The sequence below is a fragment of the Podarcis filfolensis genome, assembly GCF_964270895.1.
Source record: "Podarcis filfolensis genome assembly, chromosome: 5".
Lineage (NCBI taxonomy): Eukaryota > Metazoa > Chordata > Lepidosauria > Squamata > Lacertidae > Podarcis > Podarcis filfolensis.
In genome coordinates this window covers 79729052-79751095 of record NC_139608.1, presented here as the reverse complement: position 1 = coordinate 79751095, position 22044 = coordinate 79729052, and the positions used below count along the sequence as shown (strand labels likewise).

The 22044-nt window shown below is 42.6% G+C and overlaps 1 protein-coding gene across 4 annotated transcripts in view; it reads left to right on the top strand.

Moving 5' to 3' along the window:
* Positions 1 to 22044, top strand: part of LOC310762928 (heparan-alpha-glucosaminide N-acetyltransferase-like) — a 170598-nt gene that overhangs the window by 118970 nt on the left and 29584 nt on the right. For all 4 annotated transcript variants that reach the window (XM_083614752.1, XM_083614753.1, XM_083614754.1 and 1 more), the window contains 3 exons: positions 2702 to 2826; positions 6987 to 7113; positions 10660 to 10746. In XM_083614752.1, coding sequence (XP_083470878.1) covers positions 2702 to 2826; positions 6987 to 7113; positions 10660 to 10746 — 339 coding nt within the window. The remainder of the gene's footprint in view (positions 1 to 2701; positions 2827 to 6986; positions 7114 to 10659; positions 10747 to 22044) is intronic.

The window sequence follows — 22044 nt, the reverse complement described above, 5'->3', positions numbered from 1 at the left end:
GCAAATCAGAAATCTGGAATTGCACTGGGGATGCAGGGCCATTTGTGATGAGTGTTTTGTTTCTGTCTTCACCCTCTGAAAAATGGGGATGCTTCCATTGGCTTCCAGTCTGAGAAGATCAAGACATAAATTAGAGGGAATGTTACAAATAATATTTCTTCATTGGCAAGCAAGTGAACTGAGTGACCTCATTCCTCCCTCCCTCCCTCCATTTCCTTTTATCTCTGACTTGGACGATCCTGTTTTAAATTTGGTTTAAATGCGTATTTATAGACCAGACTCTAGTGTCTTCTCCTAGTGATAATGATCAGCTAATAATGATAAATACTTCGCTGATGAGCTAAGTATGTAATTACACAACAGGCTGCAGTCACTCAATAAAGCTTTTACAAGCTGCTGGATAACTGTCTTTTAATAACTGCCTACATATATGTTTGCATTAGAGACGGCAATGGGTGTGGTGGCAAATTAAAATGATGTGTGCATTAATGTGGGGCAGATTTTATCCTTCCTGTTTTATTTGATGCTTCTTGGATCAGACACTTGCACGAGAGCCACCTTTGTAACCTGACACCAAAGGCACACATTTAAAGATGGCTGTTCTCTTGCACATTCATGTTTGAAAAGATGCCTTCCAGTCCCATTTCATGCACAGACCAGACATCTCTCAGCATTTAGCAGGGGAAAGGGCTCCTTGGAAGTGAGCATCAAAGCAACACTTCAGTAGTCCTAGCAGTTCTCCTGCACATATATATATATATATATACATACATATATGCATGCGTAGCTAAACCCTTTCCCAATTTATGTTTCCCAATTCCTGTGTCAGGAATGAATTTGGGTGACCACACCAAGCATAAAATACTCAGGTAATAAAGATCCAGTGACAAAGGATGGCATAAAAAATGAATTGAACCATTAGTTGGCTAGAGAACTGTATTGCATAACTCGGAAAAAGTGCAAGTATGTTTTGGTTTGCATCTTCTTCTTAGAAAATGCCAGTTACCTGTAAATGCAGACTGAACTAAATCCCCCCCCATCTGTACCCACCATCCTCAGGGCTATATTGTCAGGAGTAAAAGGTAAAGGTAAAGGGACCCCTGACCATTAGGTCCAGTCGTGGCCGACTCTTGGGGTTGCGGCGCTCATCTCGCTTTATTGGCTGAGGTAGCCGGCGTACAGCTTCCGGGTCATGTGGCCAGCATGACTAAGTCACTTCTGGCAAACCAGAGCAGTGCACGGAAACGCCGTTTACCTTCCCGCCGGAGCGGTACCTATTTATCTACTTGCACAGCGTGTTTTAGAACTGCTAGGTTGGCAGGAGCTGGGACCGAGCAACGGGAGCTCACCCCGTCGCGGGGATTCAAACCGCTGGCCTTCTGATCGGCAAGCCCTAGGCTCTGTGGTTTCACCCACAGCGCCACCCTCGTCCCAGGAGTCAGGAGTAGGTAGCTATAAAACACCTGGTGTCAGTAAAGTCAACTCTTTATTCAAAGAAACCAAAACAGTGCAGGCCTAGTGATCCCAGCAACTCTTCCCAATAGGTCTTTCTTGCCTCTGTGAGGCAGCTGTGAGGAATGAAGGTCCCCAACTTCCCACCACTCTCTAAGACTCCTCCCCTGGTTCCTTCCCTATCAGCCTAAGGCACCTTTGTATTGTTTCTCATTGCTTTGCCCTCTTCATTCCTCTCTGTGCTCTGGGAGACCTGTGGGCAAGGGAGCTCGTCACAGCAGGAGAGGGAGACTCTCTGGCTTCTTCAGCAGCCCGCCTCCACTCTGCTTCTTGGCCCACCTCTGCTTCTGCTTTTAGATAGATAGATAGATAGATAGATTCTTTATTGTCATTACACACGTGCAACATTGCACAAGTGCAACGAAATTGGATGCCATCCCTTAAAAACAACAAAAGCAAAACAACAACAACAACCCACAAACCACATTCCAGCCACATTTTGAGCTGCTCTCTGCCACAGCCTCGTCCTGCTCATTCAACCCTGTTGCCTCTTCATCTTCCAACACCTCCTCCTCCCGGTCTACTCCCTCTTCTCCCTCTGACCACTCACCGTCATGTCCCCCATCACTCCCTTGGCTCTGAGCCTTCATCCTCTGGGAATTCCTCTGGGGGTTCTCCTGCTGGTGCTTCCCACCACTCATCTGCATCCAGCCAGTCCATGACACATACTCAGAGCATAGGAGATTGCATTGTCTATTGTCTGCACAACAAACTTTCCCCTGGTTAGCACATGGGAGATGAGATGAATAAAGTTCTCTCTTTTTTTGAAGGCATATTGCACACAGCCTGAACACATGTAAAATCACTGACCTAGTAGCTGGGCAACTGCTTGATAAATATGACCTTATGGCTTTTTATGAGCACTCAGCATGCTCACTCACCTTCCCTCCCTAGGTATGCCTAGGATTTGATTTGATGGATTGTCTTCAGGGTTTTTTGCATGTGAATCAAGTGACGGAGACAGGAAGTGGCTAACATTCTAATTGCTGCTTTCACTTTCATGTAGTTAAGAGAGCTATTTCCTATTGATGTGTATCAAGGTGGGGGAAGAAAACTTTTGGGGGTTAAAGAGTGGTTAAATAAATATGGCCACTTCCAGAAGAATGTGTGTCAACACATTCTTCTGGAAGTGGCCATATTTATTTTCTTGACCGCATCTCTGATCATGTGAATTTCCTTCTCTTTGAAGTTTGATAATTGGTGGGCTCCACTAAGGGATATTGTTCTCTACTGGCCGGAGTGGGTAATCATGGTGATCCTGGAGACCCTTTGGCTGTGCCTCACATTCCTGCTACCTGTCCCTGGATGCCCCAGGTAAGCAAGTCTGAATGCACAGTAGAGTAGAATTTTCATAATGGAAAAAAGGGCATTCTATAAGTGTATTTGTAAAGGTCTTATTCACTATCATGAAAGGTCATTTCCTAAACAACCTATTGTATGAAGGGTACATAACTCCAAAAAGAGGCCAATAGTTTTACCCATTTTCCAAGTGAAAGAATATTCTCTGTGTACTCTCCCCCCCCCCGCAACAGGATCTTTTTCTTTGCAGTGAGAGAGAAAGCACTGGAGGCTCATAGCATCTTTGTAACATCTGTTAATTTACAAGCACACAATTATAGCTTATTGAAAACAAGCAGATTCAGAGAGCGGGCAGCAAGTGCCAATCCTGAATCCCAAAGGGTGACATTTGCATCCTACTTCTGCCAACGCCAGCCAAAAAACTCCCATCTTTCCGTCTGTCTCAGTTTAAATGGCAACTGCTGTATTTTCTGCCACACACAAACACCACTTGTCAGGTAGATTTTCCATTAAGGAAATATATTCCAGTTATTATCTCCAATTGAGAAAATATCACCTGGTTAGCAAGCCCTGACCACTGGTCAGGTGACAGAAGGGGGCCAATGGAGTTGCAACTGGTGCTCAAAAGCTTTTAATTCTGAGTGGGCTGCTCAGATTTAGTGCAAACTGCTCCCTGAGTGTCCGCCCCCTGACTATCCATGTTCCTCTTTCCAAGCCCATTTGCTTTCCAGCTTGATTTTTCAGTCAATATCTACCTGAGTTCAGACAGCCAGACCTGGTAGAAACATACCTATGCATTAGACTTGCTTCCATTTACAATCTGTGTTGGAAATAATTGGATCCTAAAGAACCCTCCACTCCCATTCTAAGTGACACCTGCCAGGCAGTCATTTTTAATGCCCAAGTGTATTATTCCCTACTACACCGAGCCCTTTCCCCAAGTCCAGTTAAAAAACATTTGAGAGCTCGTCTGTCCCAGATTCAAGGCAGAATCTCACCTCTCCCTGTCCTTAGGGTTGTGCTGTCATTTCTCATTTCTTTGGACAGAAAATTGAAGGGCAGTGTCGGTGGTGTTAAATTTCAAATCCCAATTTTGGAAATGAGTGAATTTAGCCCCCTTAAAACCCTGTTCTTTGGGAATTGTAGAAGAGGGAACAGGGCTGGCTTGCTGTGACTGATACATACCTAGTAATATACGCTGTTGGGTGTTTTTGGCTGTGTTTCTCAAGCTCTTTCATGTACCCCAGGACATGCATCCTTCAAAAAGGCACTGGCAAGGCAAGGCTGTCATATGCTATGTGTCCTGCTGTTTTATCATTTAAAATAATGATCTAGCCATCAGCAGACACAGCTTGAGGTGCATGCAAGGGATTGCAGAAGAGCTGTGTGAAATAGATGTATCAGTTTGTGTTTTAGTATGGGATCATTTGCATGTCTTAGTGAATAAGGCAAAGCTATATTGCTACCTCTTAACAATTCCCCATCCCATTACTTAAAACGAAGCAGAATAATTTTTTCCCCTTGCAGATAAATGTTGCTGTTATCTTAAAACAACAGAAGTGAAAAAGAAGCCAATCTTCTCTTTCGTGGCATGTGAAGAGAGAGAGAAAAACTGTGTAGGAAGAGTTATTTATGGGAAACAATAACGTCCCCTACCGCATTACTGGTACTATGACAGTAACCTAGATTTTGCACCGGAATCTTACAAGTCTTGCACTAAGGGGAGGTTGAAGGAACTTTGGGTTGTTTCCCTATTTCTTAGTACCACACAAGTCAATGGAATGATAAAGTTCATCTTTCTCTACTCAACCCCATTAGTTACCCCATTAGAAAATGAAGTATTTTGAAGCACATTAGATTCTTCGAAACTTTTCTTCTTCAACTGGGTAAACTTTGTAGAGTTTCTCTACTGCTTGCACCTGCAAGTTAGCAAAGATTTTTAATATGAGATACAGAGAAAGTCAATAGTTATTTGTTTATACATTTCATTGTACACACCATACTTCTGCTGCAGAATTGATTTAAAGCTGGTGGTGATTGGTTGTCTATTAATGGTAGAGAGAATTTTTGCAAAATTGCTTGCAACAGGAAGTTAGCGTTCAGGTTCTTCTGATGCACCCGAAGTGCAATAAAAGGGACTTGTGACACCTTGATTTCAGTTGATTGGGAGGAAATGATATGCCACAGAAATACAATAGATAGAAAGAAGTGTTCTTGAAAGTGTAAAAAGATGGATGCAGCTTGTTCCTCCATTTCAGATTGCTCATGACAGAGTGTGATTCTTTAATCTCTTTCACTCCATGGAAGCTAATATGTGGCCATAAATCACACACATCAACTTCTCGAGGAATAAAACACTCTTTTTTCCCAATGAACATTGGACCACGACCCTGAACTATTTAAGAAGAAATGCATGCTTTCATGCACAGAGGTGGAAGCCAGGTTTAACATGGCCACATTGGCTGTGACCCATTCTTCATTTAAGGCTATGATCCTGACCCATTCTTCATTTTGCATCATTTGTTGAAATGGTGTTCCTGCCACCTTTTAAAAAGTTAAATTAGGAGAAGCCTAGCTGAATGAATTTTCAATACCCAGAACTCCTGTTTTCCACTCTAAGCACTGACAATCTGGTACCAATTTCATGCACATATGTGCAGTTGTATTAGTGGAATCAGCTTAGCATAAAGTGAGTGATGGAATATGCATTCTACACGCTCTTAGAAGCTGTGCAGAAACTGCAGCTGGGGAGATGTGTGAAAAACTAGCTTCATGTTTTCAGATTAAGTTTTCTATAGCGCCAGTCATAGGCAAATGGAATTAAGTTGATTTCTTAAGTTTGTAGGATTCTAGGGAGGGTCTTCATTCTCACAAGCGTTGGTGAACCACATTAGCGGTTTTTTGGAGCGAGCCTTGAGGAGTGGCTCATCCTCCTGACGACTTTATGAAATGCACCTGCAGTTTAGACACAACATGCAGAATTTGCAAACATACGAACTACAATTTTTGCTAAGGCTACTGTGTGCCTCACAAGGCAAGGTTCTGCATTTTCCAAGAAATGCTGGAGACAGATTTGAGTAACTGCTGGTTTGCAGTTTGCTAAGGGTGAGTAACCATTGCCTCTTTGCTCTAGTATTCCTTACTGCAACCCAAGATCGTTTTGCCATAGGCAGGATCTAATTTAGTTAAGTGAGCATAAAATCTCCCATATTCCATTTTAAGAGCGTTACAAGCAGCAGACTAGGCTTCCCCAATGCCCAGCAACACATTTTTCTTAACCATGTCTTGCATAATAACCAGCTAGAGGATGGGTTCACATTAGGGTTGCCATATGTCCTCTGCTTCCAGGACACATCCTCTTTATCATGGGCAAAGTTGTCATCCCGATCCATAGTTAAAAGTAGAAGTTGGCAAATGTCTCCTCTTTTTTGCTCTTCAAAATATGGCAAACCCAGAGATAAACACAAATGTCTGCTCACTACCATGTGGATTTTAGTTTGTCTTTAAAAATGCTATTATACCTCTATTGCCACCCACAGCTATATTGTGCAGTTGCAGCCCTGCCAACAGGTAAACAATACCTGTTTTCTGCTTGGAAAGCAATATTTGAAATTTGAGGGTTACATTCTGAGTGTATATACTTTCAGTGAGTAAAAGCTAAAATTTTGTTTTGTGGAAAAATGCAGCTTTGTTGGGGATGAATCCGCACAGTAAATATTGACACAATAGAACTGGTTTTATATTCTAATCATGATACCATCCTCCACTGTTTTCAGAGATGGAAAAAGCAAAGGCACATCAAACATTTGAATTAGTAGAGATGTGTTTTGTAGATATTTTGCGGCAGATGGTACATCTCAATTAGGGAAGCATGTTTTCAGATTGCCATATTCTAATGCATTTTAAAAATTATATCCCATTCCAGGGGAAGATCAGAGAGGCAACAAAAACCGTGATTGCCAGAATTAACTGAGCTTTTTGGCTTTCAGAGATCAAAAGGATCATTACACTTAATGGTGCATGTGTAGTAAATGCTATTCAGGAGTTGAAAATAAGCTCACTAATTCGTTTTCAAATTCTTGTCATATCAGACTGGTCTTGTGACGAAAAATAAAATCAGTTCCGGTGCTTGGAAAACTGACAGCTGCAATTAATATTGTGTGTTCTCTCTGCAGAGGTTACCTGGGCCCTGGGGGGATAGGAGATGATGGAAAATACCCCAACTGTACTGGCGGTGCAGCGGGGTACATTGATAAGTTGGTGCTTGGAGAGGACCACATATATCGCTACCCTACATGTAAGGTAATTGATTATCTGCAGGGCTGGCTTGGTGAAGTGTTTGTAAGTGCTGGGCTTATCTGGCCTTTGGCTTTTATATGATAACATCGCTTAGCCATTCCCTTCCTTCTCCTGTCAGACATTAGCCAGGTGCAGCCAAACAAAAGGAACACTTATTGTGGCACCGTTATCATACTGATTTTCCCCCCTCACCCCCAGAGGATGGAAGAAATCTAGTGTGAAAGCAGTGTTAAGGTTTGACAGCCAGGAGTTTCAGAGTCAAGTTCACAAGCAATCTCAGCTCTTTGGGATTTATCTTTGCATATAATAGTATAAGAAACACCACAATTTAGCTGGACAAATGCTCTCCGTCTGTCCTGTCTCTAATCCAGATGTTTCAGGAAGTGTTAATACCTCTGTGTATTAAGAACATTTGACAGAGCATTAATTCCTGGTCTCTAGAAACTGATCTCCTTTTAAATACAGTGGTACCTTGGGTTAAGAACTTAATTCGTTCTGGAGGTCCGTTCTTAACCTGAAACAGTTCTTAACCTAAGGTACCACTTTAACTAATGAGGCCTCCCACTGCCGCTGTGCCGCCACTGTGCAATTTCTGTTTTCATCCTGAAGCAAAGTTCTTAACACAAGGTACTATTTCTGGGTTAGTGGAGTCTGTAACCTGAAGCATATGTAACCTGAAGCGTCTGTAACCTGAGGTACCACTGTATAATTTTCAAGTTGCTGGGTATATAGATCAGGCTTTTTTAATTTCTGTGTCCTTGAAGGGCCACTGTAATCTTCAGAGAGTCACCCAGTGTCTAAAAGTGTATTTTGTTGCACGAAGCAACTTACCATACTTAACAGCAGTTCTGTGCTCCATAGAAAGAAGCTGCCATCATCTAGCACCTTCCAGTGTTCAGCGTTTTATATACATTTGCACGTGACGTACAAAATCAAAAAGGGAGCTGGGATATTGAAAAGTGGAGCACCTGCCTTGCAAACATTTATCTTTTTCTGAAAAGTGAAGTTGTGCGTGAGCCTTTTGCTTTCCCCCCTTCAGTGATAGAACATCTGCTTTGCATGCAGAAGGTCCTCGACTGAATCCCCGGCATCTCCAGGTGGTGGTGAGAATGCCCTCTGTCTGAACTCTGGATTGCTGCTGCCATTAAATTTAAGTAATGGTGTGCTAGATGGACCCATAGCCTAACTCAGTATAAGACAGTTTCCTATGTTTTGTTTAGAATTTAGGAGGACTGTTAAAAGGTAAAGGTAAAGGGACCCCTGACCATTAGGTCCAGTTGTGGCCGACTCTGGGGTTGTGGCGCTCATCTCGCTTTATTGGCTGAGGGAGCCGGCGTACAGCTTCCGGGTCATGTGGCCAGCATGACTAAGCTGCTTCTGGTAAACCAGAGCAGTGCACAGAAACACCGTTTACCTTCCCGCCAGAGCGGTATCTATTTATCTACTTGCACTTTGATGTGCTTTTGAACCGCTACGTTGGCAGGAGCAGGGACCGAGCAACGGGAGCTCACTCCGTTGCAGGGATTCGAACCGCGGACCTTCTGATCGGCAAGTCCTAGGCTCTGTGGTTTAACCCACAGCGCCACCCGCATCCCCAGGAGGACTGTTAGAGGCCTGTTAAAATCCTCTTGATGGCTGTATGTGGCTTAACAGGCTACCAGCTGGTCATTTTTGAATAGACAGAAGAAGAAGAAAGCAAACTAGCTTGTCAAACACAGTGGTGTTTAGATCTTCTGTCATTGGGTGCCTTGTCTACAAACAGAACTACTGGCACTGGCAATAAAATGCTTTCTATCTGATACTTTGGAGGCCCTAGACAGCAACTAGTTTTCTTAAGAGGGTCAGGGCGCAGGCTAATGAGTTACCAGTTTCCCCATAAAGTGGCTGCAATAAGCCCATCCCTTCATCTGCCGTTCTGATGAGGCAGTTGGCTTCTGGAATGCTGAAGGAACACTGTTGCTGTGGTGATGCTAGGAACAGGAGTGGCAGACCAACAGAAGTAAAGACAGTTGTGGGAAGAAAGCAGGCAGTGCAAGGAGGCTGAGTGGCAGCGTGGGACTAAGAGCCTAACCCGGTGACAATGCTAGCTGGCAAGTCTCACAAACTACATTGGCTCCTCTCTCCATGTTCCTTTTTAACCTCTGGATTGGCAAGTCAGAGATGCTAGGTTTGCCTCAAGGACAGCTAAGCAACAGTTCTTACTGTCAGAAAATTGTAGATTTTTAGTTCTGTATACATTTTTGCTCAATTGCTCTGTGGAATGATTTAGATGGCTGTGCACTAAAAGGCAGTGCTAAAAGGCAGCGAAGTACAGTAAAATTCTAGGTATATAAGGATCAGGGAGCAATAGGAAGCTCTGGGAAGTTTGTTGGTCTTGAATCTCCAAGCGGGCTGACTTTTCACAACCCTGTATCAGAACAGTGGCCCATCTAGCTCAGAATATTTATTAATCCTGGCTAGCAGTGGGTCCCCAAATTGTCCCCCCCCCATCTGATATCCTTTAACTGCCAGTGCCACAGAATTGGCCAAGGACCCAATATCAGGCAAGGATGTGCTCTTGGTGAAAATCAATCAGTATTTTAGTGCAAAATTTTTCTCTCTCTTTGCAATTTTGCCTAATATGCAGATTTTTGCAAAGCAATTCCCCCTAATATAGTGCATCCCCCCCGTTATTTTCACTAATACATGTATCTTATGCACACTTTTCTGGCTTACATGTATTTTTATGCATGTTACTTGCATGTGTGCAATGATTTGAGATCAGTAAAGCTGGAAAGACTTGAGAGGGGACCTCTTTTTCCTCATTCCCTGCTTTTAGTTGACACTTCTCCCCTGCCAACCCCCCCATAACTGGTATTGTCAAAGCTTCTGCAAAAGTAGATATGCATTCTTAATTTGAAATCTTACTGAATTCTGAATATTCATGGCATCTCTACGAGCTGGTGATCTATAGTGTCCAGCAGTGGCATAAGGCAAATTTTGCTGTGTCCAATAAATTTATAATGAAGTTGGCATAGTAGAGTGTTCCCTCATTATGGATGGATGGATGCTGCAGATTGTCAGCTTCCCATATAGCTGCTGTAAAATATTTGGATCAGCAGTGAACATTGGGGTCTCAAATTTCAGGGTTGTGCTGTTCCACACCAAAATTCGTCACCCCCCACCTCTCATACTCCATTTTAAATCATAGTTGTGGTGTCCCTTGCAGCCCCCCCACAAAGCGTCCAGGCCCAGTGTGACCGAACTGGTTGTGCTTCCCTAAATCTGCCTCTGTTTGGATGTCTTTGGTATAGAAATGGTAATTTATTTTAAAAAGGGAGTTACATTTTTCTGGCACAGGATAAGTGAACAAGTGAGCCGGCTGCCTCTGAACTTCTTGCATTAATGACTGTGTTTGATGCAATGAATAGATATGCATATTTAAGGAAGTGAGACAATTTGGATGTATGCCACATTGTCTTATGTGGTCGACATTTATTTTGTGACCTGTAATATTGTAAATTGAGAGGGAGTTTTGAGTAACCAAAGCAATGTTTTCTTTCCTATTAGGAACTGTACAAAACCACTCAACCTTTTGATCCTGAAGGCATTTTGGGTACAATCAACTCCATTCTGATGGCTTTCTTTGGACTTCAGGTGATTTGACATGTTAAAAGTGCTGTGGTCAATGCACTGTACACACAAGGTTCTTTTGGATTCACATGACCAGATTTTCCTCATCTCACACAGTAGCAGCCATGGGCAGTTGGGTTGTGAGAAGCTACACTCTACCCTGTAGAATGGATGCCTCCCTTAGCTTTGTTGGTGTGTGTGATGGGCAAGGGACAGTAATAGGACCAGTTTGCAGAGCTATTTGAAGCCACCAGCTGGTTATGGAATAATGGAGGAAGGGCAGGTACATGGAACAACATTGTTCATCAGAGACAAACTGCACATGATGGATGTGACCCCTAAGTTTTTACCCATAGCCACAGTAAAAAGCAGCAGTCTGTTCCAGATGTTCATGCTGAGAAGAAGGGGCTGCTTATCCTGTTACCTGTGGGTGTTTGATCTCATTAAAATTATCCTGTCTTGAACTGTCCCCCACCCCCCATTGGATGGATACTCATCTCTTCCCCGCATGGAGCAAAAGGTAATTCAGATGGGGAAAAGTATCAAGTGCCACCATCCTGCTAGCCCTCCACACTCATGTACTTCCCACAGCTGCTTCGGGTATTTTTAAAAAAAACCTTTGGGAAAAAACATTTACTTGGCTGAGCATCATGTGTAGCTTGACACTTGAAAAGCATATCCCCCAGTGAAGCGATGATGGTACACTCTGTTCCCGCTATTGCATTCTCTGGGAATGAAATCTGTCTCAATGTTGTGTCAGAACCAGACCGCAGAGGCCAAAGGGATTTATCTATTAGTCTGATGTAGGAAAGTGGTTCTGAAAGGGGAACCATGAATTGTCATCCTCAGGCACATCAGTAGAACTTTATGTGGGAGACAGTTATGAAATAATAATAATAGTAGTAGTAGTAGTAGTAGTAGTAGTAGTAGTAGTAGTAATAGTAATACCCTACCCATCTAGCTGGGTTGCTCTCGGTGGCTTCCAACACATATAAAAACATCAAACATTAAAAACTTTCTGATACAGATACCTTCAGATGTGTTCAGATGTGTTCTGAAAGTTTTGTAGTTCTTTATCTCCTTGACTTCTGATAGGATGGCAACACTTTTCCTCTATAGGAGTGGTGTTTTTTAATGCACCCTAAATACTACTAGCCAGATTCAGACTTGTGGTGTTGAACTTCAACAATGGAATACCGCATGGTATTCTTTGGGTCCAGAAATGTTGATGTTGAAAGAAAGATCTGCAGGCAGAAATCTGCAGTTATTTAGCATCCTGCTTTTGAGTCTTTCCTGCATAATCCTTGTGGATTTTTTCACTGCAGGGCAACATTTTCCATATGGCAAAAGCAACCAAGAGTCCTGCAGCACTGTAAAGACCGACAAATTGATGGTGGCATAAGCTTTCCTGGACCAGAGTCCATTTCATCAGATGCCACAATCAATTTGTTCATCTCTAAGGTGCTGCAAGACTCTTGGTTGCTTTTGTTGCGATGGACTAACACAACTAGTCCCTCTAGAAATATTTTATATGTCGAGTTCTCTGCATAAGAAACAAAGTTGCATCAGAAACAGCTTGTGTGGACCTTTTCACTTTGTGACCCTCCTGTCCCTTAATATTGCCTGTGAAGTGACTTTATGAGAAAAAAGAGGCCCAGCCATTTTGTGTATAAGCCCATAATGGATCAATAACAGAGAGGTGTTTTTTTGTTTTGTTTTTTTAAAAAAGGAGAGCAAGAAATCTTGTTTCCTTTTTAGCATTTTTAAAAAAGATATTAATTTGTTTAGCAGATGCTGCACATCATGAGAACATGAAGTAAACCGGGTAAAAAGCACTGCCTCTTTTGTGTGAGATGTTTAAGAAAATTGGGTGTTTCGTAAATACATGGAAAAGCTGCTTTTTAAAGGCGTCTTTTATGGCTCCCTTGGTCTGAGGATAGTTACCCGTAGAATTTTGAAACCCAAAGCTCATTACAACTTTATGGGACTCTTGTTTCCTAATTTTATGAGCACAGTTAATTCTCAGGCTTGTATGAGGTGTCAGGTCTGTCAGCTGGGAGAGGCAGAGGGAGGATTACCAAACAAGTCTGAGAGGCTCATTCCCCCACAATGTTCCTCACTGGCTCTCAGGACCCTTTCAGCGGAGTCCTCCTTCAGGACAGCTGCTGCCTGACATCATGGTGCAGGCTAGAATTCCCTGCAGATGTTTGCTGTGTAATTTGCTGAGAGTGGTTTTTGAAACCAGCCGGGTATTGAGGTCTTAACCAATTATTGCTGTTAAAGGAAGAGCTTTTCAAAGCTGATCAGCTTCCATGAGTCAAGTGAGGGAAAGGTACATATGAGATCTGCAGGAATGAAAAATAGTGACATACACAATGTGGGACCATTTGTCTGTTTTTGGCTCTTCGTAATTTCTACTCTGACTGGCAGTGGCTCTTCAGAGTTTGAAACAGAGTCATTCTGTGGAGTCATTCTGAGCCTGCCAAACTTTTGCCCTGATCCTGCTATGCTTGTGTACAATAGGTTGTGTGCCTGTAGCTCACAGATCATTGTTATGGTGCTGATCAGCTATTCAGGGTTGTAAGTCACTGTGGGTTGACCAGGGCAAGATAAAATGACTAACAAATTTAATAAATAATAATAATAATAATAATTCAGGGAAGGAGCAGGCAGAGTGACAGTAACCAAGCCTCCACTTCCAAACAGCTAATTGAATCTCTCCCCAGTTTTCTGATTAGACTTGGTTCAGAAAAGAAACCTTACATGTAACTGGTTGCATGCTTCTCCTTATCTGCCTACTTCTGTACAACACACGCTCTATAGATGTCTCTAGGTCTGCATGACTGATACAGTGCAAATGCTTATTTAGTGCTCCTGAGGAATATTTTTTATCTAATAATGGTGATATTTTTTTCCATTTGGTGGTTGTACTGATTTCTCCTTCTTTCTGAAGGTAATTAGGCCCTTTTTATTCTGCCTGCACTCAGTTCTCTGACTTTTATGGCTGAACTGTTAAGAATCTGCTCTTGATATTTGCAAATTTTGTAGTGCAGCAAATTTCTGCAATCCCTATTCAGTGATAAAGATGGTGAGATGTGTTGAAAACTCTCTAATGGATAGCACTCACTCAGCCAATGCTTGTGGGGTGGCTCTGTGGGACATTTCCCTTATTTAGCCGTTTAAGTTATCTGGGCAGTATTCCATAGTAACGCTTATATTTTTTGTGCTTTGGCTGGGCCTCTATAAAGCATTGTAAAGTGTTAATGGTGAAAACATGCGCATTAAACATCCCAGTTTAGGTGTTTTATTTTTGTTCTCCTACACGTCATGCCTTCTTTCCAATGTTTTAGCTCCTGCTGGAATCAGTAAGGTAAAATAAGCTTCACTTTGACTGCTTAAATCCTCTTATTCCTAAAGAAACACCTGCACAGTTGGTGATCATGTCCTGACCTACTGTGGCAGCAAACCTCACTGTTAATGACAGAGACCACCTCCTGGTGATAATCATTACTAGTGCAACACAGTTATTTGCTCTCTATTCCAGCAGAAGACTGTGGGCAGGCACAGATGTAGTGTTAGGGCTCTCTTAACAGCTTCCCTGCTGCATTACAGGGGCAAGATGTGTGCTTTGTATGTTGGTGTTAGTATTCTGTTCCACTAGCCCGTACCCCAACAGTATTCATGTATTGGCGATGCTGTTCTATGGTACCTCCATTGCCACTTGCAGGGTCGCCTGCCTCAGTCTCATCTGCCTCAGATGTAATGGAGATATAGAGTTGGGTACCATCTCCATTACGGGACGTGGGTGGCACTGTGGGTTAAACCACAGAGCCTAGGACTTGCCGATCAGAAGGTCGGCAGTTCGAATCCCCGTGACGGGGTGAGCTCCCGTTGCTCGGCCCCTGCTCCTGCCAACCTAGCAGTTCGAAAGCACATCAGAGTGCAAGTAGATAAATAGGTACCACTCTGGCAGGAAGGTAAACAGCGTTTCTGTGTGTTTCTCTGGTTCACCAGAAGTGGCTTAGTCATGCTGGCCACATGACCCAGAAGCTGTACGCCGGCTCCCTCGGCCAATAAAGCGAGATGAGCACCACATCCCCAGAGTCAGTCACGACTGGACCTAATGGTCAGGGGTCCCTTTACCTTTACCATCTCCATTACATCTGAGGCAGGTGAGGCTGTGCAAGCCCTGGGCTGGAGTCTGGGTACCATGGTGGGCTGGATGAGGGTGAGTAAATTGAGCTTGAATCCTGGAAAGATGGAGGCCCTGTGGTGGTGGTTCCTATGTCTGGGAAATAAGCCAATTGCACTCCCTCTGAAGGAGCAGGTCTGTTGCTTGGGGATGCTCCTTGATCCATCTTTGACAACCAGGGGCCCAAGTGACCTCTATGAATAGGAGTAAAGGTAAAGGTAAAGGTACCTCTGACCATTAGGTCCAGTCGCAGATGACTCTGGGGTTGCGTGCTCATCTAGCTCTATAGGCCAAGGGAGCCAGCGTTTGTCCACAGACAGCTTCTGGGTCATGTGGCCAGCATGACTAAGCCACTTCTGGTGAACCAGAGCAGTGCACAGAAATGCCGTTTACCTTCCCACCGGAGCGGTACCTATTTATCTATTTGCACTTTGATGTGCTTTTGAACTGCTAGGTGGGCAGGAGCAGGGACTGAACAATGGGAGCTCACCCCATCACGGGGATTCGAACTGCTGACCTTCCGATCGGCAAGCCCTAGGCTCTGTGGTTTACGCCACAGCACCACCCATGTGCACCTTCTTTAAAAACTTCACTAGCTGATAGGGAAGTACTTATGGCTTCAGCAGCGTTGTGATCATGCAAGTCAACTTTCAGTTCACTACAGCACGCTAGTATTAATTTGATACCTTGTTGTTTCCAGAGAGATGAAATCTCATTTTTTAAGCTAAATCTGCAGCCTTCAAATCCATTTCTTTTCCAGAGAAGCTGTCCTGATGTCTGTAGGAAATATTCAGGAATAATGAAGTTGGATGAATTTGTTCCTCTAGGAAATATTTTTTTAAAAATGTATGCCCCCATCAGCTGCAGTCAAGTGGCATTTGTTCTGCCAATATTATTTAGATGGTGGTATAATTTTTCGACAACTAAGCAGGCAGAAACTTTCACTCACACTCCCCAAGCATAAAAATTGGGGTTGTTATTAATGCATATGGAAAATTAGTTTTGGAAAGGAGAATTTTCCCACACTTCTGAATAGCTGTTGAGTGAAAACTGCTGATTAACAGAACACAGCCTCATTGCCACTTCAGCTTTGCCAATTGCCATGACTGTAATATTGTCTTCCCACCAACAGTAAAATAAAATTCCCATCAGCTACAGCCAGGGCAATGTTTGGTCCCATATGCTGTGCTCTTCAATAAGCAGAAATCTGCCTTCATAAAAACAGTAAGGCAGTCCAAATCCAGGCCTGGATCACATCATTCACTCAGGACAAAATAGTCAATCTAATCAGTTTTGCCTCTGATACCCAAACTAGTTGAATGATGATTTTCAGTTCTACAAATCCTACTGCAAGTCATAAATTGTGGGGAAAGGTTTCTACTAGTGAGAAACATACTGGGCTGGACAGTGGCAGAGTAAGCTGCATGGGTGCTCGGAGCGGCAGCCATGCAGTGCACCCAGGGGTGGCTGATCCACCGCCCAGGGGGCGGGGCAACCTTCCGCTGCAGCAGTGTTTGTGCGATTCTCCGCTTGCGGTGGGATCCTCCGCTCGCGGCTGCATCAGTGGCGGGATCATCCGCTTGTGGTGGCAGGATCCTCCACTCGTGGTGGTGGCGGCAGGATCCTCTGCCCGCAGCTGCAGCAGTGACAGGATCTTCTGCATGAGGCTGTGGCGGTGCGATGGCGGCGGCTAGCGATGGCGGCGGCTAGTGCCACCACACCCGGGGGCAGCAGGTGAGCCTTTTTGTCATCCCCCTCAGAGTTGGCACCTGGGGCAGACCGCCCTGCCGCCCTCTTCCTCCGCCAGTGGGGCTGGATGCAGAGGTGCTCCTGTGCAACTCCACTTGTACAGTGGTATTTTCCAGACTCCTGACTTCCCTACATACCCTTTCAACACCCCCAAAAGCTGCTCCTGGGAGTTGATGCACCTTCTGGGGGAAGCTGTAGAGGGATGGGGGATTCAGTAGAGCTATATTGCACAAGCAGAAATATCTTTGGATCCAAGTCATGGGTTATCCAAGAAATCTCAGAGCCTATATTGCCTTTCCTTTTTGTTACAGGAATGATTCACACACAGCTGATATACTGGGAAAACAGAATGTGAAGGATAGGTCTGTCAATAGCTATACGGAATGTTACGAAAACTGAGCCTTCGTTTTTCACCTCAGTTTACTAATGTGTACCAGGTGCTGGGGGCAAGCCACAGGTGATAGTCATCGCCTTTATGCCTTGCTTGCAAACTTCAAGGGGCTTCTGGTTGCTTTCAGAGTGACCAGGGAGTCCCAATCTGCTGTGAGGTGTGTTCCTTTTGACTTTGATCAGAATGCTGTATTGGAATATAAGATGTGTGGAACGTGAGGATTAATAAATGGATAGAGAAGGGTGATGGGAGAAGGAAGCACAAATGAAGGAATGGATAGAATGTGTAGTTTAACGAAGGGGGTGGAGGTTTGGTTTGGTTTGGTTTGGTTTGGGGCTCATCCACAGATGGCCTCATCTCAGCCCACCACTGGTATATGTCCCCTAACAGATTACTGCAGAGGCAATGTGGTCTTTGACATAAAAAAGTTTGCCAACCCCCAGACTGGATGGACATTGGCCTCATCCACCAAAACAGTTCCTCTTTTCTTAAGTGACTCTATATCCAGAGGTATAATGGGGGTAATGTGAAGCAGTGTGTGGTTCAGATCTTAACTGTTTTGAAAAAAATATAATATTCCTCAGCAGTGGGTTTACTTCACGATACATGATTTAATGTTTATAACATTTAGTTATAATTGGAAATCGGAAATGTAATAACTACAGGACCCACCCTTAAAGCATAAGGGAGAATTTTCATGTGAGTGGACTGAAACGACTATGAGGCAATAGGTTTTCAGCTTTGTTTCTTTAAAAAACAGTCTTTATGTTTATTTCATGTGTTATAATCTTTAAAACACATGCATAGTAAACAAAGATTATTATTATTATTGGTTTGATTTTTTTTAAAAAAAATATTTTTATTGAAAGGCAGTGGCTGACAACATCAGTCCTTTTTTTCTTTTCTTTTGCAGAACAATAAAACAAATACATTTCCTAAATTGAGATAAAGCCTTGATGAATTGGGAAGTGGAGATGATAAGCTATGCTTCTTGTGGTCTCTTTAATTGTATTCATTCGAAGTTCTCATTGGCAGGAAATTACATCAACCACTAACTCCTTTTACAGAAGGACTATATCTGATAAAACAGGAGGAAGGGGGGGGGGAATCTGGCAGGCACCTTTGAAAGTAACTTTACTCCTCTTTCAAATGCCTTTCAAATGCACTCTGACGGAAAGATAGGCATGTAATTTTATGAAAGAACATTCAGACAGCTGTGAGCCTAAATGCTCACGTGCTTGTCCTCAGAAAATCAGAGGACTTAGTCATGTCCTAAGAATATTCCTTGCAATGAGGAAGGGCTATTGGTAAAGCCAATAGCCTTCCTTGGAAATTGCTTTAGAATTCGTTGCCTTTATGAACATAATTACCACGTATTCTTGTTCTTACTCAAATTTCTGGTAGGCAAGTTATTGAGTGACCTGACCTATTCCAATGGGGTGCAGCCCATGAGGCATGCTAGGCAAGGGGACCAACCTGGAATGAAAAGGTGCCCAGTAGCAGCACATGGTAGCAATGAATAGCTGGTATTCGTAAACAAGGTAACAGGTTGCAAAGAAGTAAGTGATCACAGCGCTCAGGATCAACAGGACCAGGGACAGAGCCAAGATAGTGGCGACATTGCTCCTATAAGGGGCTAAGTTCACCTGAGCTGTTATATCCTGGCACAGGCTTCATGATGGCCCAGGCCTTGCTGGGAATGGAAAGGAACTCATAAGGCTTATGCTCTGGCAAAGAGCATTACATGTATTTATTTGCTTTTATTTTCTTCTAACTCGGCACCCTTGCACATGTAGAGCAAAGCAAAAGTTAACATTGTGCACATTCTTTATAACGTTTATGGTATTTAAGTACAGCATTCATCAGTTGCACTTTTTGCCCCTTGGGAAACTTCAGATGCATTTTTTGGCAGTTCAGGTGGTTGTTTACAGGGATCTCAAGGAGTTCTGAATCAGAAAGCAGTGTTGCCTACCTGAGTAGATCTTCATGAGTCTTCCCCTACCTGGGGATTCACATGACAGAATGCTCCTCCACAAACAATTTTCCTGCAGACAGAAAATTAGCATGCCAGAGATAAGGCTAGGCTTCAGTTCTATACCCTGACATCCTAGTTTTCTGTCTACAGGAAATTGTGTGTGTGTGTATGAGAGAGAGAGAGTGCCCCCAGTGGCTGTTTGAAGCAGGCACGGGTTTTCCCCGCACAGTGAGAACTAAGCCATTTTCTGTATGGCTCCCAAGGATCAATTTCTGCTTCAGGGGCAATTAAGGAAAGTCATTTCCAAATTAGTAGGTTTATATGCCGAGGGAGGGGTGTCTGGTGGTCCCCCAAATATGGATAGTGTCAGACTGCAATTCAGGATTTAAAAAATGCAGACAGAGGAATGTTTTGTCCCAAGATAGAATATTTGGGAGCAGGACTTGGACAGTGAATATATTCTTCCCCTGCCTACCAATTTGCTTAGACCACTTTACTTCCACCATGAGAACACTAATTTTAAAAATTAATGTTTGAAAAAATGTGAGGAACATGATGTAGAGCTTGGTTGGAAAGAATTATTTCCCATTCCATGTTGGTTGGGCTTATTTATGTATTTAATTGTATAAATGACATGAAATACTAATTCTGCATTTATGTGTTCAAAGCATTCTGTTTTTTCCATCAGAAATTGTGTTTTCTGCTCCCTCCTTTTTAACCTCTCGGATGTTTACACTGAGTTATGTCTCAGTTGAATACTTATGACCCATATTTTCCATTTGTTTCTAATTTTCCTCCATCTGGATTTATCCTAACAATGACAGGTATAAAAATCCACGATGCAAAATAAGCTATTTACTTAATAATAAAAAACCTTGCAAATTCAATTGGGATTTCTTGAGGTTCTCCACTTGTATTTTAAGGAACCCTAGGAGATTATTTTTGTTGATCTTTTTTTTAAAAAGGCATTTTATGAGTCTGGACAACAATTTATATATAACAGGCATGTCCAACAGGCTGATCATGATCCAGGCTTTGTGTTCCCACTCTGGGCAACCCCCCCCCAAAAAAAGCAGTTTCGTTCAATTCCCCCCTAAAAAAAGCTCAATAACTGGTCAATGGTCAATCCTTCCCTAAAGAAAGCTCAACATCTCCTGGCAATGACAATGGGTAGATCACAGCCTCTTGGGAGTTGGACGTGCCTGATACATAACAATTGTGTAATGCTAGAATCAGAATTGTTGAATATATGTGGCAATTCCAGCATTGTGAGTTCTGAATAACTTTAGACTGCAGAGGAGGACTTATGTGACTGAATGCATGTCATGGAGAAAGCTAGCCTTTCACCATGATGTGCTTATTTTCTATGTACAGGATTTTTTTGTATGAAGGATCCCAAAATCAAGTGAGCCCAATCACCCGCAGTCTGCAGTGGTGCCAGTCAGACACAGGTTTGTCAATTTCGGTTCTTTTATTTTCTTATTTTCCCAATCTTTAATCAGCTCTCCCAATTTGCAGCAATTCACTTTTAAAAAAGCAACTCGTGAAATTTTGTCTGGATTTCTCCTAATGAATTTTTATGTGCACTTTTGACCAAAGTACATATTTCTGCAAGCAGTTTTCCAAATATAAATACATTTTAATGTTGTTTTCACTACTATCTTCCTTTTCAATGGACACTTTCCATTAATATATGCATTTTTGTACGCATTGGTTGGGTGGAGAACTGTATCACAGAATTCCGATGTGGATTTTTAATAAAGGTTGTGTTTTGGTTCGCATATTGTTGTGGAAAGTGCAAATTTGATAGATTTTACTTTAAATGCGTATTGAATTTCTTGTACAGCCTTCACCTGAATATCAACCTTGGTAGTACTGTGGTGTGTACCTAGCAGCCAAGTTAGAAAAACTGCCATATTATTATTCTCCTTTCTCCCGGTCAACAAAATTATGGGCAAGAATTGGGCAGCATCCTCCAAACCAGGGCACCACAAAGTTGGAAGCCATTCTTGCTAGTACTTATTGCCCTGTAGGTTTTCTTCTGTAACGGCTATCCATTTATTAGACTGAGAAGCAGAAGTGATGACATGTCACTAGAGTGACTCAAGCAGAAGAAAGAAATATTGGAACTCTTACAAAGGCATCTGTTCTCATGAGTTTGATTTCAGATTTGACAGAGAGATGAATTCTGACAAAGCCACAAATGGGAATGATTACTTAGAAATGGAAATTAGATACTGAATCTCAAAGGGTTACTTTCCCATAAATCTGTGCTCTCTTGCTGAAGTTTTTAGTGGTAAAGGGTGACAAGAAGTGAATATGCTTAGGACTTAGCAAACTTAATTCAGGAGTCAGACACATTTTATGATACATTCCCACATGGCTTTAGTTACTTTTCTTTCGTTCAGGCAAGAATGCATCGATGTTCTCATTTTCACCCATATTTGCAGATGCCACTTTAGGTTTAAGAATATGTTAGTATGCATTGGAAACATTATTTATTTAGAAAAATGTGTCATATGTTTACAATGCTGAACAAGTGTAGCCGTGACAGACAATCAATTACAATACAAAGTAGAAAACAAGGAAATCGTATTTATTTAGAAAGATAGAAGAGAAAGAGCCAGAAAGGGGCAAAATAATAAGAATGAAAAGAGGAAAAAAGAGGGAGAGGAAAAAATGTGTGTGTATATACATTCTCTGCATCATGTTTGGTTTGGAGTGGGATGTACTTGGAAATAATGTTTATATAGCGGAACCTCGTTTTTTGAGTGTCTCAGAAGCCGAATGATTTTGAATCCAAATGCCAAAAACCCGAAAGTGAAAGCTTCCAATTTTGAACACGCCTCGGAAGTTGAACGGCTTCCAAGGTGTGGTTCTCTATTTTCTCCATTGAAATTGCTGACCCCCCATTGCGTCTTGGTTTAATGAACGTTTTGGAAGTTGAACGGTCTTCCAGAATGGATTATGTTTGACAACTGAGATTCCACTGTAATATTAATGCCAATAATCATG